Genomic DNA, 25,039 nt, shown 5'->3' on the forward strand with positions numbered 1-25,039 from the left:
TATGTATGTGGCGGTTCCTCTTCCCGACTCCGGAAAATTGCCGCTCACACACATGTTTAAAACGTCATCATTCGAGAGAACTGGGGGAATTGTGGTACAGTTCTCTTATTTGATGACGTTTACAACATGTGTGTGAGCAGTCGCTGCGGTGACGATCGATACTTTCCGTAAATCCACGGCAGCTTGAATGTTGCGTTTTGATTGGTTACCCGAGTTTTGCCGATTCAGGTTTCGCTAATACATCCCCCATCATTGTACGGAACTGATCCAGCCATTGGAAACAAGCACACAAACCATCGAATTTTATGGTTGTGGTGACTTTACTTGGGATGACTGGACGATATTTGTGTTTATTAGTGTTTTTACTTTCTTGGAGCGGCGACATTGCCTCCAGATGCCCTAGCGGAAGGGTGTCCTTGCCTTTTCGAGAGGTAGAATTTTGTACGATTTTGTGCTAGATCGACCCTGTTTTTTCTTGAAATGTAACAGATCCCGTTGGATTACAGAGCGGAAGTGGGACAATTAATTAACCAGTGTCTGGACTATAATGAGCGGACGACCGAGGACAACCTCGTTCGCAGAAGGTGGAAAACCAGGACAAAACGCACCCTTCGGAGGCATGAGGACCATAAGTAAGTATGAGAATTATTAGGTCAGCCATGCTGGTTAGACCTTCAAAGATGGCGGTCGATCAATCCTTTTGCATCGAAATACCGAGTATTTAAGGTTCTTTTCCTTCAGTGGGAGTCATCTGTACCATAAACTGTTTGTTTGTTTTAATGTATAAGTCGTTAGATATGATCTTGCGTGACTATCCGGTTTATGTGTTCTGTATCACTAAGCAGACACACCAACTGTTGCTTGATAATGAGGCTCTTCGTTTCGCCTGAGGGCGAATGGCCAAATTCATCTTGAGCAGCGAGTCTCACATTCGGTCATTTTTTACCTCTCCATATCCAGGTATGAGTAAAACTTCTCAGGTAGTACAGTGGTGCCAATCCCGTTTGAGATGAATGAGTTGTGAGTCGTGTTTTGAAAACGTATTTGTGTGAAATTGTTTCAACTTCTTTTCTCATCTTGCCTGTACAAGCCTGACAGTGACACTGTGAGTGACAGAATGTGTTCAGAAACAGACTGAATGTCCACTGGCATTAGACTTGATAATTGTTTAGATTTATTATTTGATAACTGATACAAGATACTAAGATGATTTTGAGATAATATTTAGGCTGAAAAGGCCTGCATCTCATCTCATCTGTTAATCAGTCACTATACACTATACAGTAGTATATTAGGACCTTTACTGTTTACTTTATTCATAAATGATCTCCCTTGCGAACTAAAGAGTACATGTAAAATTTTTGCAGATGACACAAAATTATACAACTCTCCAAAATTCTGTCAGGATTTACAAAAAGATATTGAAACATTAGTAAAATGGTCAGACACATGGAATCTATATTTTAATGCTAAAAAATGTAAAGTACTTCATATTGGGAAATCAAACCCAGAGAAAGAATACATGATGAAAATCGGAGACAAAGAAATAAAAGTATCAAAATGTATGAGGAAAAAGCCTTACGTGTCACATTTGACAAAAATTTATCATTTGACAAACATATAACAAATAGTATAAACAAAGCGAACAGAATGATTGGAATAATAAAAAGAGCATTTACATATACAGATAAGGTTACTTTCTTACAGTTATATAAAACATTAGTTAGACCTATCCTAGAATATGGAAACACTGTATGGTACCCAACGCAAATAAAGCAGTCACAAGCCATAGAAAGGGCTCAAAGAAGAGCAACAAAGCTGGTCTATAGCATAAAAGATTATTCATATCAAGAAAGATTAAAGTACTTGCAACTACCATTACTTAAAGCAAGAAGAGTAAGAGGGGACTTGATACAGACGTACAAAATATTAAATGGGTTTGACGATGTAAACAAAGCATGCTTTTTTTGTACTCCAAAGGTAGACACTACAAGAAACAGTACAGACAAAATATTTAAACAGTATTCCAGAACAAATCTCAGAAAGTTTACATTTAGTAACAGAGTAACAAATTATTGGAACAAATTAACAAACAATATCAAACGTGCACCAAGTATAAATACTTTTAAGAACCTCATAGATAAACACGAGTTATTGACAAAAGCGAAATATGACTTTGATGGATAAAATGACTGAGCTAGTCAACGACCTGACCAACAATGTAAAGGAATAAATTTGAAGGGGCATAAAAAGCCAAAAATGGCTAAGTTGTATAAAACAACGCCCCAAATCCTGATCCTGATTCTGAGTAATGTATACTGTTTAACTTACATTCTGACACAAGCAACAGGCTCATGATCTTTTGATCATGCTATACTCACTAGATAAGGGTTAGACCAGTTTGACATAAACATATGTGTGAGTCTGTCTGTCTTATATCCCAGAACTTTGCAAAGACAAAAGAGAACACTTACTGTATTTATTTATTTAAAAAATAGATTCTGATATAAGATTTTAGTTATAAAATTTCAAATGTACAAATACACAGACCTATAATAGACATTATGTTTAACTTATAAAGGATTTTTTTCCAGTCAGCTTTTGAGAGTGAGATAGGGAATCGCCTTCAGGTTTTACCAAACCATCAGATAGTATCACTAATAAAGTAATGAACCTTTAAAGTGAAATAAAAATACAAAAAAAATAGTTGCATTTATATGAGATCTTGAGTAATCAACAAGGTTTGTAAACTAAACACATCAACAGATTACACCTTTGTGTGTGAGTGTGCATGCATTTTCCTGATGTGTGGGTGGGCGTGAACACACTGTTACTGCATGTGTGTGTGTGTGTTTTGGGGTGTGCTTTTGTGAACATATCACTTGAAAAAATGCAATTGCCTATTACTGGATTATAACTATTACAGAGGTTAAAGCCCTAGACTGATGAAAAAGAGTATATGCCTTTAGACTCCTGACAGCTGTTGAAAGTGAAAGTCCCCAAGGCAAAGCAAAGGCCATAGGCCAGACAGGCCATCTGATACTTGAGCATTGTATCCATTTTTGAAAACAGCATGCTGAATCAGTGGAAAGGTCCATATTACTGCTGTTATTGTCAGATTAGAATTTAAGGGGGAAGGGTGGGGGGAGGTGTTGGGGGGGTGGGGGGGGACTGAGTGAAAGTACCTGAACCTATCCATGGTTTTCAATTTATCCATCTGTGCTGCTGGTTTTTGATCAGAAGCTTCTAATCCCCGTCCACCATCCCCTTTCTCTGTGCCCCTTTCTCACTGTCTTCTCTCTCATTGTATTACTCTCCTTTTTTTTCTTCTTCTTTTTTTTTTCCATAACAGATTTTCTCTGTGTGAAATTTGGGCTATTCTCTCCAGGGAGAGCACGTCACTACATGTATACCAACACTGATAGTGCCACCCATTTTGGGGGTATTTTTTTTCTACCTGTGATTTTATTTGTTTTCCTCTCCCTCTATTATACATGTGCCATTTCTGTTTTGTGGGGCAGGGTCACCATTTTGCTAAATATATTTCCTGAAGTGAAACAATATATAGTTAAAATTATGTTTTTATCCTCCTGCTGTGTCCCGTCTTTTAGAACCAGCATATCGGCTTGATATGGTTACTGAGCTATTGAACTTGAGAATTAGAGAAATATGTGTTGCCTGTTGAACAGTGATTGTTAAAGTAAGTTCTGTAAAAAACATAAGCACCGTGATCAACTATCTGCAGTGTTGTCATTATTATGAAAAAATAATGAATGCTTTTAAAACAATGAAATTGTTTGAGTAATAATGAAAGTAATACAGATAGTGATACTTTTACTTTGTATCCTGTTGAGAGGAAAAAAAAAGTGAAGGCTTGTTTTTTTATTAAAACACATAATAACTTTTTAAAGTTTTTGTACAGTTGTTATAGCTCTCTGCATTGTGGCTGAAACTGAAAGTGAAATCATGATATTGAAATCAGTTAAAGACATTTAAAAAGAATTTTAAAAAGTAGAACAGCAGTTGTCAGGGATCAGGTGGACTGTCAGTGATACTTTGACACTGTGATAAAGAAAATGCAATGAGACATGCAGTGACGCGTGCAGTATTCTTGCGTTCTTTTCTCACATCTAGCCTTCTAGGTATCAAGTTTACAGGAAGAATAAAAGTATTCACACCCAGGTGACCCAGATAACTATCATTTTTTCGTTGTTTTAAAAACAAAACAAAACAAAAAAACGCGCCACTTTTGCCACCATAGGCAACTTAGTCCACATCGACGGGTAATATTTAAAGGATTGTTCTTCACATTGTAACAAAGCTCAACAACTGCAGTCTACTTCACCGTACAATAAGAAATTGACCAACCTTCCCCCCTTGACTGAGTTTCAAGTGAACAAGTCCACTGTATAGTGTATTGTTCTGACACAAACCAAATTGTGTGACTGAGAGCGTCAAAGTCTCAAACCTAATATATTTGGTGCTCGGGAGTGTTTATTAAATAGAAACTTCGTGAAACTGAAAGACATAGACACAGCCTCATGTATTTCACAGTCACAGTGTTTTTTTTATTAACTGGTAACACATAATCTTGATCAAGTCTCGTTACCTTTATTACTATCATCTTTTCTGGGTTTTTTGTTGTTGTTGTTGTTTGTTTGTTTGTTTTTAACTGACACAGTCTCCTCATGTATAATTTCAGTCTCAGGTATGTTATATTTTCAGTTAACCATTAACATGTCAAGGGTCTTGTCCAGGTAATTATTGGGGGAAAGTTTTTAATTCTTATGAAGTTTTCTCACTTTTTTGTTTGTGTTACTGACACTGCTTTCCCATACATAGTATGGGACATTAGTACCCTAAAAACTATCAACTTTCTTTTCTTTCTTCTTTTTTTTTTCTAAAATATTTTTTTAATCAGAGCACAGCCTTCCAATGCATGTATAAATTTCAATTTCACACACACAGTCACATGCTCTGTTATTAGTACTGAATTGATTAATTGATTAACGGGTTAATGTGTGAAGAATATCGTCTAGGTAAAGATGGGGGGAAGGTGACAACGGTGCTGGCCACGTCCGGCCAGGGCCCTGACCGCCCGCAGGAGGTGAGCTACACGGACGCCAAGGTGATCGGCAATGGCTCCTTTGGCGTGGTCTACCAGGCCAAGCTGGTCGACACCTCCGAGCTGGTGGCCATCAAGAAGGTGCTGCAGGACAAACGATTCAAGGTCAGTGCCTGCCACACACCCGACATCTCTCCACACACACACACGCACACACACACACACTCTACTCCCCCCTCACCCACCCCACTCACCCCTATCCCTCATCCTTGGGGCTTTTTTGTTTTTGGGGAGAGAGGGCCAGTGTTTGTTTTTTTGTGTTTTTTTTTTACGTCCGAGCGTGTCAAAAGATGCCCAAGAACTGCTTCCAAACATTGTATTGATATGAAGTTGTTCGTTTTGTCAAGGCATTTTCTGCTGGTTTCTGAAATTTAACTTTTAAGTTTTGTTTATTTATGTTTTTTGGGTTTTTTTTATTTTTAGGAACTTGGTTTGAAGAGAGAACATGAGTTGATTCAAACGGGTACATGTATAGATTTAACTGATGATGTAAGGGATGGGGAGCAAAATTAGAGGGTTTTTTTTGTTTTTGTTTTGTTTTTATCTCAATAAGTAACAAATGATAAAAGCAAGAATTTTTGTACGGAAACAAAGAAATGCAGAGGATTTGTATGGGAGAACCATTTACAGGGTTTGAAAAGTCTTCCAAAACAAGTTTTGCCCATTGGAGTGAGGAAAAGTTGGAATTTTCATTTAAACCAGTACCATCCAACAAACTAAGAGTAAGACTAAGCTTCATGCATCTTAATTCTTAAAACAATAAACAATTTAATAAGCAAAAAGTGATGAAAATTGCACATTGATACTCATATATCCGCTGGTCTCTTTGTAATGTTAACATTATACTAAATTATAGCAGTGCACATAGCAGACTTAAAGATTAAAATTATAGAAAAACATTTTTTAATAAAGTTTCGTTTTGTGTTTGGAATGGAAAACCTTCAATCTGGTCTGGAAATAGCGTATGATTGTGTTTGGTCAAATCTGTGAGAACCCTGCAGCGTGTATGGATTAATACCTGATTTCTCTGTCTCTGATGTGCAATAAAAAGGAATACCAAATATAGTGGAAGATGGAGTTCAAAGGAAAGACATTTTTTGCGTTGGTTTGCAATTTCTACACAATACAATACAATGATGAAATGCAGTACACTACACCGTGCACTGCGATACAAAGCTGTGGAAGAAATACAGTACAGTTCAATATGATATTTTATGATTCAGACTTTGGCAGAACAAACTGTTATCCAGTCCATTAGAGTAAAACACTTATAAAAACAACAACAACAATAAAACAGCAATAGTGTCAAAGGAATTCAACTTTTATTTGTGTGCTTGCTCATATGTTGCGTGCATGCATACATTACATATGTGTGAGTGTGTGTCAAAACTTAAAAAATTTCGATTAATCTAAAAACTGAATTTTCTTGAGTCCAACAAACAAAACTGGGGGGAAAAAAGATAAGAAAATGATACCTATTTCACTGTTGAAAGTTCTTGTCAACCCTGAAAGCATTATGAGTCATTAGTCTTTGAGGCTATCTTTTGTCTGTTACGATAAGACAGTCATGAGGTTACTTGGATATTTTCTCAGATAATAATGTTTTACTGAGGTGTGACTGGTCCAGGTTGTCACTCTGGTTGATCATCTGGTTGTCATCCCCTGCTTGAGTGCCACCCCCAACCACACCCACCCCAGCCCTTTAATAATAAAAAAAAATTAAAAAAAAGAAAACAAAAAAGGCCCTTTCTTGACCAGCTTGTTAGTTTTTCTCTCCTTGGTCTCCTCCCCTGACCCATGGTGGAGGATCATCCACAGGAGTCGGCCATCCTTTAATGAATAATCAAACCCTGATTGCGGAACCTTGGTGAACTGAGGTCAGTATGGCATTAGTTTTGAACTTGAAGTGCCATTGCTACTTTTTGTATCCTGTACTTATCAGTGTTACCATTAAATTTGCTGAACAAATAAAAAAAAAAAGAAAAGAAAAAAAACCAAAGAAATCATGCAAGCTCAAGAGAAAGAAGTAGTCCAGATGAAGAAAGGTGACAGACATCCTGATCTGTAAGCTCTGTTTCAGTGTGATGACAGCCCGTCGATGGTGGGCATACTCATCAGCAGCAGTCGAGAGGTTAAAAGCGGCAGCAAGATGAACTGTGACACACAGGTCTTAATGTCAGTTATGTAACAGCACTGCTATGCCCATGACACTTGGTCAGTTTTAGACAGGACAGCAAAGCTACCCTGTTATCTAATTCTTGAGATATGTTTGATAATTTTTTTATGTTGTCCTGCCACAATTTCTTTTACGTACCTCTCGTCCTACTGCCTGGTACGTTGCCACGAAGAATTGTCTTTGCAAGCCTGTTGGATACGTGTTCATACCATTTAAGCTTCATCCTCATGATTGCAGATAGGAGGTGATCATGACAAGGTCATCGTGGGGTCTAATGGCTTGGTTGATCCACTGAAGGACTTCAGCATTCGTGATGTTCTCAGAATAAGAGATACCTAGTAGCTTTATGAAGCATCACATTTCCATGGCTTGGATCTTCTTCTGGAGCTCAGGAGTGATAGTCCATGTTTCGCAAGCATAGAAAAGCATTGATTGAATCAGTGAGCGTATTTAAGTTTCAGGTTAGATCTGAGTGTGATGTTTTTGTCTCTCCAGTTCCAAATGGGCTTCAGTGGAGTGAGTGCTGCTGGAGCCTGTGCTGTCCTGAACATGACTTCTTCTTTGGAGCCTTCATCTGTGACATTTGTACCCAAGTACTTGAACCTGGATACAGATTCTAAAGACTGCCCATTGACTTTGTATCCGTGTTAATGCTGTTGGTGTTATTTGTCATGGTTTTTGTCTTTTCTACACTGATTTCCATTCCATTTGCCCTGGAGGTGATGTCGAATCCTACCAGGTTGGCGAGTTCAGTCTCATTCCCTGCCAAGCCATCAGTGTCATTGGCGAACCAAAGGTTTGTAACAGTTCTGCCTCCATTGGTGACTGTGCTCTCATGGTCTTCCAATGCATCCAACATGATACATAACAGGAATTTGTTGAATAGTGTAGTGGATAGTAGACAACCCTGTCTGACTCCAGCTGTTGTCGTCCTGAACCAGTATCTGATGGAATCATTGTGGACTTCACTGGTTGCCTTGTCATACTGTTGTTTGATAACTCGAATGATATTGGGGCAGATGTTGTATTTTTTCATGGTCAACCACAAAGACTCATGCCACACTGTGTCAAACCTTTTCCTGAATTTTATGAAGACATGGAACTGGTGTTGAAGATATTTCTCAGATTGAAAATCTGTTCTTTGGTGCTGTATCCAGTTTGGAAAGATGTTTTTGTCAGCTTGAACTTTGAGTCTGTTCAAGGTGATTTTCAGTATAAACCTTGCTCGGGAGGCTGATAAAACTTATTGTATGGTAATTTTGGCACAATTGGATGTTTCCTTTCTTTGGGAGTATGATACCTAGAGACTGTGTCCAGATGGTAGGCCATTCTCCTGTCTTCCAGATTCTGTTCCAAAGAGTTTTCAGTATGTGAATTGTGTCTTCTCCTCCTGCTTGGATGAGTTATGCGGGCACAGAGATGCAAACTGTTACGATTTCGCCGTATTTTATGTTCGATCTCAGTTTTTGCCAATGTTTTGCCAATATTCAATTTAATTACACATACTTAACCATGACCCAACTAGTGCAGACTCCGGCAGGGGTCTGACATTCCTGTCCTGTGCAAACTACTATCCACATATTCAAATTGTTCCGACAAGTTCATTTTCAACTAAAAAACATGGTCACCTGCTTTCCTGTCGTAACATTATCCAGATGCTCGTGACCTTTTCAATCACGAGGCCTGGGCAATCACTACTAACCTTAGTCTCACAAGATGAATCTCTGCTAATTGCGTGCGTGTTTACAATGAAACAGCTTTGAGTGGACCAATTTAGAGTAATAGTTTGCCCGAACAAGAGAGAACGTGGCTGAATCCGGTTGCATCTTGGTCAAACAGCACCTGGTGGATTGCTGATGTGGCTTGGAGTCTGAGTGTTCCTACCAAATTCAAAATGTTCCTACCCAGTGTCTTGATTGTTCCTTCAAACATTTGACGGGGTTTGGCATCTCTGCAGGTATGTTGTCAATTCTGGTTATCAGTTATTATGTCAGTTTTGAAATGCTAAGTTTTTTTGTGTGTTTTTTTGTTGTACCAGATCAAGCACTTTTGGGTTGATTTTCTGGTTGGCATTGAATATCAGGATACTAAAAAAGAAACAAATTTCATAATTGGCTAATTGAACTTAAATCATATTTTTGTGCTCAACAAATAGAAGTGTATCCTATGATTGTGCTCAACGAATAGAACTTTATCATACTATTGTGTGCAATGATGCCTGCATATCTGGTGTCAGGAGTGGCCGTGTTATTAAATCAAAAGTCACCTGTGCTGGTAGAATCAGCAGTACAAAACAGTACAGTACAATACAAACCAACTGGAAATTAATTGTACATCCACAGACTTGTCACTTACCCCACACAACATCCTAGCCCACAGCCTAGTGCAAAAAAAACAAAAAACATGGCAAAGGTTGGACCAAAAAATCAAAAAGCAAAAGAGCTGAAGCTAAATGTACAAAAACAAGAATTAAACACATTGGTTTGATTTACGGCTGCTACCAATCGCGCCACAGATGCAGGTGCGCACACACACGCGCATGTAACAAGAGATTGCACAAATGGATATCAATAGTGTTTGTGTGCTGCCTGTCAAGGTTGAGTGTATGGATAGCTGTGGGAATGAGAAAAAAAGCCAGTTGTAACGTGTTCTTGCATTGAGGGCGAGTTTCATCATTTAGAATTGTGTAAAGCCTGTCTGCAATCTTTTTTCAGTATGTATCATCTCGTTTTTTGCCCACCACACCGCTGCGCCTGCTTTTCTAGTGAGCTTGTCATGTCGATCTTTGCCTTGTTTTATTATGTTTTTTCCCCAGCACACAGAACCATAAAACAAAGCACTTGAATTAGTTGAAATAACAGAACAGTAAAATATTTGTAGAATCTGGTTGCACACATCGAAAGATAATTGCCAAGGATAGTGCAAACGGTTGTTGACTTTTTTCACTTGTGTAGTTGTATTTTCATGCCACGAAACTTGATTGTTTGTTCTCAATAATGATGCCAGTGTACTTGTTAGTATTGACCAGTAGAACAGTCTCTCCCATGATCATAAATGACGAGTTTCATTGGTTCTGGATTTATTCTTCCTAAATTCAATGACAAGTTCTTTCTTTTTAGTAGCATTTAATTCCAGGTAATACATTTTTGCCATTCTTTGTGGTAAAATTTTCAGTATCCTGTCTGCACTTTAACTTTGTGTCTTGTCATCAGTCCTGTCTGAGCTGAATTGTCAGCAAATTTTGTCGAGTTGAGAGGATTCTGTACATCAACAATCAGCTGTGTACAGAGTAAAAAGAAAGGGTGACAGCACAACCTTGGGGTGCACCAGTGTTAGTGTATTGCTCCAGTGTTAGTGTGTAAAATATAGAAAACAAACTTACAAAGTCTTTGATTTTAACAAAATAGGGTTCGTTAGGTAGTCAGTCCATAAAACAGTTGGAGAAATGATAGTTCAAGATAAATCAGTATAATATATCAATGTATCACATGATTGTTTACCACAGTGTTGCTTCTGCTAAGTGTCTGTGGCTTGTTGAGATCCAGTTAAAATGCTGTGTTCTTTTTTTGTTTTGTTTTGTTTTGGGTTTTTTTTTTTTGGTTTTTTTTGGGGGGTGGGGGGTTTGTTGTTTTGTTTGTGTTTTTTTTTTGTTTACTGTTAGTTTTTGTCTAGGGAACTAAATTACTGCGTCTGAATCTCTTTTACTGTTTTTAGAATACCAAAGCTTCTGTAGTCTGATCTAGTAATGATTTTTAGTGTGGATACTTATTGTATTGTTTGATATATCAATCATAATGACACATATGTTTGTCACATGACAGTGAGACTTGAAGAAAAACTGGTTGGGATTCATTTGGGGTTTCTTTCGTTGTTCTCTTTTGGTTCATTTTGTAAACAGTAAAACTCAAAATTCTGGCATCATTGAAAATTTCACTCAAGTAATAATAATCATGCTTTATTTTTAGGGCATCTTTTGACATGACTCACATTTGTTAGAATTTCATTGTTTGTTTTCTGAGTCCGAGGTTGAAATGAAATGTCTGTATTTTACAAGCCAACAGTTACGCAGTAGGCAGTGACGGGAGTGAGCAACTTCAACTGTCACTGTAACTGTGTAAGAGAATAGGCTTTACTGACAGTTTGTGTTTGTTACTAAGTAACAGTAGCAGCACTGACTAAGATGATGAGCAGAGAGCTCCCTCACCATTTTAATTCGTAATAGAGTCCAGATTCAGTGTGCATGTGTTTCCTGCATGGAGAGAGTGGAGGACTTAGGGGTTCATTGGAAGATCAAAAGTAACCTCCCGTTATGTGTGTGTGTGTGTGCGTGCATGCGTGTGCATGTGTGTGTGTGTGTGTGTGAGAGAGTGGTTCTTGTGTGCCTCTTGTGTGTTTGTGTGTGTTTGTGTTTGTTTTGTGGGGAAACGATGCCTGTGCTGTTTTGTGTGCGACGTGTTCCAAGCAGAATCTACCTATTTCACCAGAGCTGACTGCAAACTCTGCAGATAAAAAGAGCACAAGAACTATAGAAAGCGTAGATCTGACTGAGTCTAACTCCAGTTCTGCTTTTTCTGATACAACTGATTCCTCATGTATTGAAACTACTAAGAAGGTTGCTTCTGCCCCACCACTGGAGTCACCATCCACTTCCAAGCCTGACTTTCCTCACTCTCAAGGCACTGGGTCACAGTCCACTTCCAAGCCCACCATCCACACTGACCGCAGTCATGTTAGTCCTGCCAGCTTCTGGTCTTCTCTGTTTGTTGAGGACTAGTGTGTTTGATCTCTTCAGTGCCAGAGTTCCTGTTCATAGATCCTGACCTGTCCCTTTCTCTGGTTCCTCCCTGAGCTGCTGTCTGTTGCTGGGAAGTATCCTGGTTAGCAGTGATGGAAAAAGGTTGTGTCTTGTGTTCCTTCTTATCTTTTGTGTTCATACGACATCACATGCCTGTGACAAGGTCTGCTCACAAATTCTTTTATGCCAGCCTCATCTGGCAAAGTCAACTCTGAAAGTTGTGTGATTGGCTGAATCTCGGCTTGTATTGTTGGGGCACTTTGTATCGGGACATATTCTGCTCCTCGTCATCGGGGATTTGTTCTCTAGTTGACGCAGCAGGCTTGTTTTGTGGCTCAGTGGAACCCTGAAGATCTCTGCTGTAGGATAGCTTGTCTTCTAGACTGGCCACCTTGTTGCACAGCCTTCATGTCAGTTTAACTTGTCAGTGAACTGACAGTGCCAAGGAGTTTTGTCAGTGATGCCATTGTCTCTTCACATCAGTCTCTGTTGTCTGTCAACGGAATGAGGTAACAGCCACAAAGCTGGGAGATGGCTTGTGCATGAAGACATTCTGCTTTGCAGTGTTAGTCTTTGCCTTGTAATTGTATGATTCGGAAGTTGGCTCTACACTCAGCTGATGTAACTTATAAGTTATAGATTGACAAAAGCTTAAAGCTGGGTCACCAGCAAAGCGAAACCTTTATGATCCAGTGGTTTGCCTACTGCAGTGGCAATTCATTTACAGCTTAGTCTTTTGTGAAGGACTATGACTCTCAAACCAGCGTGCAAGACTGCACTGGCTCTTAATCGCTGCAGACTTGGGGGCTAATTGACCTTTTGGGACCATCCCAGTGTTGACTTTTCTGAAGTCCTTTGGGGATGTAACCTAGGCAAGACACTCTCCACTTCAGTCAAATTCTGGCCCAGATAGTCCGGACAGTAGTTATTTTCTCAGGTGTTCTGGTGGTCATGTGGACACGACTGACTGTCGCACATACCTTTGGAATAATTATGTCCTTTTTATGGTCAATTTTTTGTCAGTCAGAATTCTGTAAATACCCTGTTCCCTTACTTTTACATTGATGGGTTTTCCTCCAGCCTTTTCTTTTCTCATTCCAGTTCCATTTCTTGTTTAAAAAAAAAAAAAAAAAAAAAATATATTAGTTAGCTTTTGATGGGTTGATCGATATCATTATCTGGTTTCACAATTTATTGTTAACTTCAAGACTGATCAATTTTATTTCAATTTGAAGATTTTGGCTAAGTTGATACATACCAGGCTTTAGCTGTTTCCTTCTCCAGCTATATTGGTGGTGCTGAATCATTTTTTGATATCAGCTTGATGTTTGCTGTTAACTATTTCCTGCTGTTTTCAGTGTCATTTCATTTGAATTTCTTTGGCTTCGTTCCAAACATAATTTTGAATATTTCCCTTCACCTTGGTATTTCATTCTCCTGTTCCGGCTTATTTTCATAAAATAGCAAATTAGAAAGCTGTAAACAGGTGCTCCGTGATAAGATTTAAGGACCAAACATGGTCAGCAGGCATGAAAATGATCAATATAGAGGATTTGCATCTTTTGGAAACCACAACAAGCAAGGTACAGATTAAGTCAGGCCAAGGAACAGATGAAAAAATAGATAAGCAAGAAAATATTTTTTGTTGTCACTTATGGATGATGGCTGACCAACCCCTGTTTTTTTGTGTTTAGTTTTAGTTTTGTGATTATAATAGACAACACAGCCCTTAGGTTTTTTGTTTTTGTTTTTGTCATCGTAAGTAAAACCCCATAAATCAAACCAAGAGAATTTGCTTTGGAACTTCCAGGAGTCCCCTCCAGCCACATGAAATGAGGGAGTTCGCTTGCGCTAAAAGACAGTCTTGTTCAGCAATGCCAGGTCTTGGAGATTCTGTTAAAGTAACCTGTCCAGCTTTTTAGTTACATGCATGTATACATGTATGTGACAGCAAGATGAGCACTGATGTCTGTCTGGTCTGTTGACAGCCTGGGTGGACATGTATATATATATGTGTGTGTTTGTCTGTCATGCATGCTGGTGGTTTATGTGATTGTTGGGAGGGTGTTGTGTGCAGAATCGGGAGCTGCAGATCATGCGCAAGCTTGAACACCAAAACATTGTCAAGCTCAAGTTCTTCTTTTACTCCTCTGGGGAGAAGGTGAGAGGGTTTTTTTGTTTGTTTGTTTGTTTGTTTTTTGTCTGTGTTGGTGAGCTGTGTGTACTTGAGTCACGGTGTGTGTGTGTGTGTGTGTGTGTGTGCTTTGTGTGCACATGTGTGTTTGGTGCTGTGCATGTTGGGAATGTTCTTACTGGTGTTGATCCGTCCGTTCAACAAGAGTTTTGCTGTTGTTCATTTCTCAATTCCTTGTCAATAAAAGTAAATGTGAGATTATGTATTAGAAACAGACCACAGACACACACAGAGAGAGAATGCGCATTTTAATGTGTTGTATGTGAATCACCTCAAAAAGACTAAGACTGTAACTACGGTGTAAGAGAGAGAGAGACAGACAGACAGACAGTGACAACAACAGTTTTATTTGTTTGACCTCTGGTCCACAACAAAGGAATGGACCAAGAGAGGAAAAAAGCGAGGTCGAGACTGAGTGAGAGAGCGTGCAGGAAGTGTGAGACTGACTTTATAGTTTAAGAGAGGTTAGTGTGTATAGTCTGTGTATGTCAGTATGTTACTGGGTTCACAAGAAACAACTTGTGTACATGTACATTTATTGACCTGTATAGAACTTGAAGCGGTTGTAGTGTGTGTCTCTGTGTGTGCAGCCTAAGAGAGAACATTTGTGAAAATCGAGAGTTGGGTTCACATTTTGTGTGGGTTTTTTTTGACAGTGACAGGGAGCGTTTTGTAAGAGTGTGAGAGACAGGAACTGAGGAAGACTGTAAGAAAATTGAGAGATCGAGAGAGAGATGACATTCCTGAGTGATTTTTAGATTGTTCATGTTTGTTTGTTGTTGTGTTTTTTTGTTGTTGTTGTTGCTGTTTTTTTTTACTGAGGACCTAATACAACCATTGCCAAATGAGATGACGGAAGTGATTAATGGTTGTGTTTTGATTTGCAGAAAGACGAAGTGTTTCTGAATCTGGTGTTAGAGTATGTTCCTGAGACAGTGTATCGTGTAGCACGACACTACAGCAAATCCAAACAGACCATCCCAATACTCTACATCAAAGTAAGTTGGTTGTCTGTTGTGGGTGACTTTTTTTATTCATGGGTTTTGTGTGTGTGTGCATGTGGAAGAGAGTATGTGTGAGTGAATGAGTGAGAGCAATGACATCACATGAAAGAGGATGGATGGATGGGTAGAGGGGTAAGAAATCTCATGCTTCCTTATGACAGTGTGGTAGTATTTGCCTGACATCTAGTGTGCATGTGTGAATAAGAGCCTGTGCGTTTGTGAAACCGAGTGCTTATTTTTGAAAGTATGTGCACCCCCAGGTAAAGGATTGTGGTTGTCTGTGTGGTGGGGTGAAAACGATCACAGACGTAAAAGCGCTGTCATAGTGGTACAAGTGAATATGAGAGGTTCAGCACATGGACACAGAAGTTAGAGCCTGAGAAATGTGTGCATTCAGTGTCTGCTATGAGAAGCAAACATCGGTACATGAGGTATATTTTGTGTGTTTCAGTTGTACATGTACCAGTTGTTCCGCAGTCTGGCCTACATACACTCACAGGGCGTCTGTCACCGCGATATCAAACCTCAGAATCTACTGCTTGACCCAGAAACGGGAGTGCTCAAACTCTGTGATTTTGGAAGGTGAGAAGGGCAGAGAGGCTCCCTGGCATGGGCACGCACATGCAGAAGCACATGCATGCATGTTGATGCACATGACTTTGTGTTCATGCACCTGCTCACACGCATGCACTCATGCACAGACACGTATGCATGCACTCGAACGCAACTGGAGAGAATGAAAAACCTCCCTGCATCTCATTCCCTCTCCTTCTTCTCCCCTCCTCTATCAATAGGTTGCCTGAGTGATGCTGATGTGCCTGACTTGGAATTGAGGGTCCACAGGATATGAGTTCCGCACACACTGGGACTTTCACTCCATCCTCTTCTTACTAACTTTTAAGTGGTGGTCTGGGTGCTTGTCTTTAGGATGAAACGATCAACTGGGGTCCCTTTGTGCAGCATTCACTTAGCATACGTAAAAAGTTGTCCCGTGGGAGGAGGATGTTGGATTATGGTGATGTGCTGTCCCTGGTGAGATCTGCCCTAATTCAGCGCAGAGAAATTTATTGTAGCTGAAGTGTAATACAAATCATAAAGTTAAATTTTAACACAATACAGCCTAACCTGACTCAATACAATACAATACAATGAAGAGGAATGGGGGGGAGGGACAGACATGTTTCAGAAACTGGCATGTGTAACTGGCTTGTGTGAACGAAATAGTGTATATGTACATGTATTGTTCTGAGCCTGCTTTGGTTTGTGTGTATACATGTGCCATTTTTGTCAGCAAAGGTAAGTGGCTGAGAAACCAGTCTTGGCAATGTGGTAAATATTGATGAAAAAAAACAACTTTGCATTTCTAAAAATGATACACACTCAGTGCACATTCAGGAAAGACGAACCCTTTATAAACTTTGATGCAATAATTTTGATATTTTGTGGGGCTGTTTTTTGATATTTTGTTTGTAATTTTTGTTCTTTTGTTTGAATTTGCCTTATACTGACTGGTATTTTTTGCTGGTGTCGTCACTTATGAGTGAAGATTGTAAAGTTATATTGGACATTATTTTAGGATTGGTTTTATGTTGTCTGTGTTTGACTGAATGTTGGTGTGTGATTTCAGTGCCAAAGTATTAGTACGTGGAGAGCCTAACGTCTCCTACATTTGTTCCCGTTATTACCGAGCCCCAGAGTTGATATTTGGGGCCACAGACTACACATGTCAAATTGGTGAGGCCTTTTTTTTTTTTTGTTCCTGGAGGTGGTGCCAATGGATGTGTCTTCTTTTTGTGCTGCCAGCCGTGTGTCTTTTGTGTGTATATCAGTGTGTCTGTCCTTGTTTGTTGTGTGTGTGTTGAACATGTTTATGTTCATGTATTTGCAGTATTTTTTTGTATATTTGCCTTTAGATAGGAAGATCAATCAGTGGTGTTAATCTGTTTTTTTTTTTTTTTTTTAAACAAGCCTCAATTTTTATACGTAGAACAGTTGCATCAGAATCGTAGACCACTATAAAGTATGGTTGGAGGGAAGGAGATCAGGTGGAAAGGCCACTGCATGCTGGAAATAGATTCTCAGGGCTGATGTCGAAGGGAGGGCAATGATATTGGTGTGTGCCAAAGATGGAGAGCATTGCTTGCTGCAATGCTCCTGATTTGTGATGGGGGGGGGGGGGGGGGGGGGGGGGGGCACTGGAGGGGGTGAAGCGTTCAGGTTGTTGGATCATCGGACCAGCACCTAGTTTTAGCATTGTTGATCGGCTGAAGGAAAATAAAAAGGAACAGTGATAATGAAACGTTTCTGATGCGCACTGCCCTGGTAAAGGTTTAGAGCTGTGTATGTTTCACAGAAAGATTGGGTTTGTAGCGGATGTGTGGACAGCTTTTTCTTCGAGAGGCTGTGGTGGAGGTTGTGGAGGAAAGGGCAGGATGTAGGGGAGTGTTGGGGGGGGGGGGTGAGGGGGGGAGAAGGTGAGGATGTTAGGCTTAATAGTACACAGTTGACCATATGTTTGTTGTGTGTGGTTGAAGAGAGGGGGGACTTGTGAGTGTGGTCTGTGGATAAAGTGGAGCTTGTGGCCACTATGTAGTCAGAAAAGGGGTGTGGGTGGTGGTGATTACAGCTGGTGGGGGGGAAGGAGGGGGTGGTATACATGTCAATGGGTGTGTGGAGTTTCGGGGTTGTGGGGGGTGACAAGCAGGTGTTTATGATGTTTTATGCAGCTCTGGCGAAAAGTCATGCATTGTTCACTTTCATGTACCACATGTTCTGTATTTTTTGTTCACTTTCATGTACCACATGTTCTGTATTTTTGTGGTGTGAGTAGAAACATTTGTCGGCCTTTTTTTTTTGTTGTTGTAATTTTTGGGGTTTTTTTTTTTGTTTTGTTTTTTTGGTCCCCCTTTTTTATGAAAGGGATGTTGGATAGCTGGATGTTCAGTGTTGATGCCATTCTCAACGTATTGGTTGTTTTATATATATATATATATATATATATACAGATATATAGATATATATCAAAATAACGGGCACAATAGCCAAGTGGTTAAAGCGTTGGACTTTCAGTCTGAGGGTCCCACGTTCGAATCTTGGTAACAGTGCCTGGTGGGTAAAGGGTGGAGATTTTTCTTATCTCCCAGGTCAGCATATGAGCAGACCTTGTGCCTGAACCCCCTTCATGTGTACACACAAGCAGAAGATCAAATAAACATGTTGAACATCCTGTAATCCATGTCAGCATTCGGTGGGTTATGGAAACAAAAACATACACAGCATGCACACCCCTGAAAACGGAGTATGGTGCCTACATGGCAGGGTAAAAATGGTCATACACGTAAAAAAAAAAAAATTAAAAAAAAGCCCACACGTGTACATACGAGTGAACGTGAGAGTTGCAGCGCAAAAAATAAAAGAAGAAAATGTGACAGGGGTTTGATTCCTGTGTGTGTGTGTGTGGTGCCTTGTCCCACAGACGTTTGGTCAGCGGGCTGCGTGTTGGCGGAGCTGTTGCTGGGCCAGCCGATCTTCCCTGGGGACAGCGGGGTGGATCAGCTGGTGGAGATCATCAAGGTGCTCGGCACCCCCACCCGCGAGCAGATCCGCGAGATGAACCCCAACTACTCGGAGTTCAAGTTCCCACAGATCAAGGCCCACCCCTGGACCAAGGTGTGTGACATCTGTTGTTTTGCTTTTTGTTTGAGGTGGTGTTGATTGATTTGTTTTATTGTTTCATTCTTTACAGTTAATGAGTTGTGGATTTTTTTGGGGGGGGGGGGGGGGTGTCTTTTTTTTTTATGTAAAAATTTTGTGTGAACTGATTCATTTTGTTAGTTAATCCTTTATAGGTAATGAGTTGGTTATATATATATATATATATATATATATATAAAGTTTGTGTGAATTGATTATTTTATCATTTCATCATTTATAGTTAGGACATGTAAAAAGTTTGTGTAAATTGATTCATTTTGTAATGTCATCATTTAAAGTTAATGGGTTTTTTTTGTACATGTAAAAAGTTTGTTTAGATTGATTCATTTTGTTATTTCATCATTTATAGTTAAAGGGTTTTTGTTCATGTCAAACGCTTTGGGCTCTCTTTGTAAAAAAAAAAAAAAAAAAAAAAAAAAAAAAGCACTGAATGAGTGTTCATCATTATTATTATTATTATTATTAAGTATTATTATTGGGTAGGTGGTGCGTGCTTTACCGCAAGCAGTGTTGGTGTGTGGGGTTTGGGGGACAGGTGGGGTAGGGGAAAGGAGAGGGATGGACAGACAAAAAAAAAGGAGGGAGGGGTGGGATGGGATATTTGAAGCTTGACCCAAAGGAGAGGTAAGAATGTAGAGAACATAAGAAGTGGCAACCATTTTGGACCTACTCGTGTCATAGTACGGAAGGGAATGGGGACGATTCAGTTCTTGTCTCTGATGGGTAACAAGGGAGGAGCTGTCCAAAATGCAATCAGAGAAATGTGTTGTGAAAAGAAGAAGAAGAAAAAAAAAAGAAGAAATACATTACAAGACTGTGAATGTGGAGTGGTGGCCTAGAGGTTAGGCATCTGACTAGGAATCGAGAGAATGTGAACAGATTGTTCGAATCACACAGGTATTCCATTAAATAAAAAACAAAACAAAAAAGCAACAGCTAAATGATGTTTTACCCCTTTGCTGGGTGCAGGTATTCCCATTAAAAAAAAACAAAAAAACAACTTGACAAAGTTTTATCCCTTTGCTGGGGTGCAGGTATTCCATTTAAGTCTTGGTGGGGGGGGGGGGGAACAAACAAACAAAAAAACAACAACTTAACGATGTTTTATCCCTTATGCTCGGTGCAGGTATTCCTATTTGAGTCTTTGGATGAAAAAAAACACTACTAAACGATGTTTTAACCTTAACCCTTTGCTGGGTGCAGGTGTTCCGGCCACACACCCCTCCTGAAGCCATCCAGCTGAAAGGGGTGGGGGAACAAAACAAACACAACAACAACAACTAAACGATGTTTTAACCCTTTGCTGGGTGCAGGTGTTCCAGCCACGCACATCTCCTGAAGCCATCCAGCTGAAAGGGGTGGGGGAACAAAACAAACACAACAACAACAACTAAACAATGTTTTAACCTTAACCCTTTGCTGGGTGCAGGTGTTCCAGCCACGCACCCCTCCTGAAGCCATCCAGCTGAAAGGGGTGGGGGAACAAAACAAACACAACAACAACAACAACTAAACGATGTTTTAACCCCTTTGCTGGGTGCAGGTGTTCCGGCCACGCACATCTCCTGAAGCCATCCAGCTGAAAGGGGTGGGGGAACAAAACAAACACCAACACCAACAACTAAACGATGTTTTAACCCTTTGCTGGGTGCAGGTGTTCCAGCCACGCACATCTCCTGAAGCCAAAGGGGTGGGGGAACAAAACAAACACAACAACAACTAAACGATGTTTTAACCCTTTGCTGGGTGCAGGTGTTCCGGCCACGCACCCCTCCTGAAGCCATCCAGCTGGTGAGCCGTCTGCTGGAGTACACCCCCTCGGCCCGCATCCAGCCCATGGAGGCCTGCGCCCACGCGTTCTTTGACGAGCTGCGAGACCCCGCTACTCGTCTGCCCAATGGCCGGGAGTTGCCCCCCCTCTTCAACTTCACGCCCACAGGTGAGGGGGTGGGTGGTGGAGTGGTGGTGCTTGGTCTTTTTTTTGGGGGGGGGGGGGGGGTTGTTTTTGTATTTGCGGAGACTTGAAAAAGAAAATTTCTTTTTTTACTTTGTCGTTGGAATGGTCTGTAGTTTTTCCAGTCATTCTGAAAAAATGATTGAAAAAACAATGTGCTTGGTTTTCATGTGTTTGTGGGGACTTGCAAAAGAATTTTCTTATTTTTGTTGTTGTTGTTGTTGTGCGCTTGTTGGAATGCGGGTAGCTTTCCCTATCATAATGAGAAGGGGGGGAAAAAAGATAAATGATGTATTCATGAATTTTATTTTGTGTTGGTCCTGCTGCTTTCATATGTTTATGTTATTCTCAGATGATATAAACACTGCTCACAAGTCATAGTACAGGGTTGGCAGGTCGGCAACAGGAAGAGAAAACAGCTTGCAGTATTGAAGACGAAAGTTGGGGACTGGTCTTGCTCATTGACAACTGGGATCTGCATGACATTAGAAACAGGCATTACACGGCATATTCTCTGAAGACTTTGTTCCGTGATGTCCTTCCGTAAACGCGAATGGACTTCTTGATAGAAGTTAATATTTTTAATCTGATTTGAATGCTTTAAACTCTGGAAGATTAAAAAAAAAAAAAAAAAAATTGAGTGAAATGATTGCAGCGGTGATTAGTTCTTATTGTACCTTTTTACACTTGAGGTAGATGCTAACGTGGCGATAGCCTTGAGATGGCCTTAGAGGTTGGCAAAGCTCCAAGCACCAAAATTTGATTCGATTTGTGTGTGCATCATAAATTGCATCCTAAGTTGCCCAGAAGCATTATCATCATCACACACACACACACACTCAGATGTAACCTTGATTTTAAAAAGGAAGAGAAAGAGAGAGAGATGTAACCTTGATTTTAAAAAGGAAGAGGAGGAGGTTGGATTTTTTGTTGTTTTTTAACAGCATCATGTGTGTCTTGTCTCCCCAGAAATGGCCATCGCCCCACAGCTCAACGCCAGCTTGATACCCCCCCACGCCCGCTCGGCCGCCACCGAGTCGGCAGCCAACCAGGGCCCCAGCTCCGGCAAGGACGGAGGCAGTGGTGGTGGCACCGCCCCACCAGGGGAGGCCAGCGGCGGGCAGGCTCAGGGAGCGCAGGCGCCGGGGACGTCAGCATGATGAGAGCTGAAGTGTTAGCCTGTCTTTTTTTGTGTCACGACGACTCTCTCTCTCTCTCTCTCATCCCTCTGTCCTGCCCTCGCCCGCCCTCAGCCGCCCACCCCTCCCCCCAGCCCCCGCAACCCCCCACCCCACCCCCGCTCCCCTACCCTCCTTTCCTGTGTCCCACCCAATTAATCATCTCTCTCTCTCTCTCTCTCTCTCTCTCTCTCTTTGTCGGTCTTGCTTTCTCCTTCCTGCGGCCTGACCTCTTCTTCCCCTTCCCTCCCCCCTGCGGAACCCTCCTTCCTCCTCCCACGTACCCCCAGCCCACCCCCACCTTTCCTTGACCTCATTTTCAGTCTTGCTGCTTGTCCTACCTTTTTTGTTTAGTTTCTATTGTGTATTGTGGAGGTCTGCCGCCAGTGGGTAGGGAAGGGGGGGGAGGAGAGACTGTGTGGTCAGGTTGACCTTGACGCTTTTTGGGGGCTCTGAGGCCGTCTTTTTTTTTTTTTTTTTTTTTTCATCGTCGTTTCTTCGGTTCTTGGACTGTCTGTTCAGGTGTTTTTGTGGGGGGTGGGGGTTTCGCTGTGGGACTGTCTCTTACTGTGTGTGTTCTCTCTCTCTCACTCTTTCCCAGCCCCCCACATCATGTTATGGCCAAGAGGTATGGTAATTGTGCTTCTCATGAATGAATGTTCCTTTGCTTGCTTTTGGTTGGTCTTTTTTTTTTTTTTTTTTTTTTTTTTTTTTTTGAATAATGATTGATCATTCTGTTGATCTATAACACGTCAACCTGATGGGTTGTTGTTGTTTTTTTACACATTGGACTTTTTTTTCTTTCTTTTTTTTTCTTTCTTTTTTACTTATTTGTTTAAAATGAATATTCTGTGTTTCTGTTGTTGAAATTATCAAATGCATTTTTTTCAGCAGAAGAGATGATTATAATTATATGTGTGTAATAAAGACAGCCTCTCTGCATAGCAGTTTTTTGTTTTCTGTGGACAAAAACGACAAACAAACAAATAAGATAATAAAAAGATTTTTAGAAAAGCAAAAGCTGGCTGTGGAAATTCCAGCTCGCAGGAGGGGTTAGGACTTCCCTTTGGAAAGAGGCAGACCACGTAGAGAGAATGAACCATCGTGTTGCATAAATTTGGTAGAGAAGGATATTTTTTTGCCCCATGACTGACTGACCATAGGCTGACCGATTTGAGAAGGAAAGTTAACAGAACAAAAAAGAGAAAAAGTTACATTGTCAGAAGAAAAATGTTCGGCTGTGTGACAACACAATATATGAATACGTTGTTTCTGAAAGAGACACATTTGTTGATAAAAAGGTGACATGTATGAGCTTCACAGACATCAGCCATAGCCATGGAGAATGATTTAGTCAGGGTAAGCTTGTATGTTTTTTTTGTTGGTTTTTTTTTGTTTGTTTTTTCTTTTTTGTGTTTTTTAACAGAAGCTCAGTGGTGGGGAAATTGATACATTGTAACCATCACTGGACATCCACTACCATGAAATGAGTGAGACAGACCTCCAGACACGGCAAAATATGCATTTGATTGTGCGGATGTTATTTGACATGCAGCTGTGGAGATGAGTTGGTTCAGAAAAGCAGTTAAATCATCCAAAAAAATCTTTTATTTTTTGTTGTTTTTTTTCTCACTTTTTAAAAAAGAATTTTTTTTATTTATTATTTTTTTTATATTATGATCTTGCTGGAAGAATTGTAGAATCATGGGGGGGAAAGGTCCAGAATTGAAAATCCCCCTTAACTGAAATGTTGTGGATCTCCTATACTTACGACTTCTCTCAGAGTTTTTGTGAAGCAGATTGTGAAATGGGTCACGCTATGTTTTCTTTGTCAAGTGCCAACGACTGTCTTTGTTTCCCCACAGAACAACTGGTTAAGAACCTGACCTTTGTGGCAAAAAAATTGATCAGAAATACTGCTTTTCAGGCAAAGGTTGGTTGGTTGGTTTTTTGGTTTTTTTTTTTTTCAGACTTTGTCAGCGTTTTTGAAGAACTGTGACTGGCATACAGAAACGGTCTCCATATAGATGTACAGAACCAAGGAGGATTTGAACACCAGCAGCACTCATGGGCTGTAGGGGGCATTATAATAATGCTTTAAAAAAAAACCAAAAAAATGTTTAATGAGCGAGGCTATTGTTTTTTGTGCCTTTGAAAAAGGGAGTTCTGACCTCTGTTGTTGGGGAATATTATCAGCATATCGGACACACTGATAAAGAGGAAAAAAAGAAGGAAAAAAGGGTGGAAAAAAAAACACACACACACAAAAAAACCCCAACCACCCTGGTATCGTAGGGAAAAAACAACCACCCACAAACAAACATTCCAGAAAGAACTACGAAAAAATCTTGTGTGTGCGTTTTAGAGGGGATCCAGCTGCAAAATTTCTGATTTGGGACATCCTGACCTTCCCCGCCCCTCTTCTCCGTTCCCCTCCACAGACACACCCCCCGACCCCCACCCCACCTCCCTTCGCCTCCCCCTGCCCCCCCACCATTTTCAAAACACCCGGTTTACCAGCATATGTGTTTATGTTGAGTTTGATGCTTGAGGGGATTTTTTTTTTTTTTTTTTTTCTCTGTCTCTCCCCCTGTCTAGAGTGTACTGGCCAGTCAAAGAGACAGCCTTTATGGATGGTCTTTGGTATACTGGTAGGCTGGCTGACTGGGATGCTGCAAAACATCATTGGATCTTGTGATGGTAGCACAAGGGACATGGTGTGAAATAGAAATTAATTACAAAAAAAAAAAAAGTTTTAAGAAGGGTCACTTCCAGCCAGACTGAAAAACTGGTTGTCTGGGACTGACAAACAGATGGTGAAATCATTGAAATCTCTCTTCTGTTTTTGCTTGATGCTCTTGTTTTTGTCTCTTTATTTTATTTGTGTGTTTTTTTTTGT

General features: G+C 40.4%; 1 protein-coding gene across 1 annotated transcript; it reads left to right on the forward strand.

Annotated features, from left to right (window-relative positions):
* Nucleotides 1-263: 263 nt before the first annotated feature.
* On the forward strand, nt 264-22,198 carry LOC143277549 (glycogen synthase kinase-3 beta-like). Its single transcript, XM_076582431.1, has 9 exons — nt 264-632; nt 5,040-5,230; nt 14,174-14,257; nt 15,178-15,288; nt 15,746-15,876; nt 16,922-17,028; nt 18,770-18,963; nt 20,761-20,947; nt 21,932-22,198. Exons 1-9 carry the CDS (start codon nt 548-550, stop codon nt 22,120-22,122), a joined length of 1,281 nt encoding a protein of 426 aa, XP_076438546.1. The 5' UTR covers nt 264-547; the 3' UTR covers nt 22,123-22,198.
* Nucleotides 22,199-25,039: the final 2,841 nt, after the last annotated feature.

This window comes from Babylonia areolata, chromosome 34 (genome assembly GCF_041734735.1).
Source record: "Babylonia areolata isolate BAREFJ2019XMU chromosome 34, ASM4173473v1, whole genome shotgun sequence".
In the NCBI taxonomy this organism is placed as follows: domain Eukaryota; kingdom Metazoa; phylum Mollusca; class Gastropoda; order Neogastropoda; family Buccinidae; genus Babylonia; species Babylonia areolata.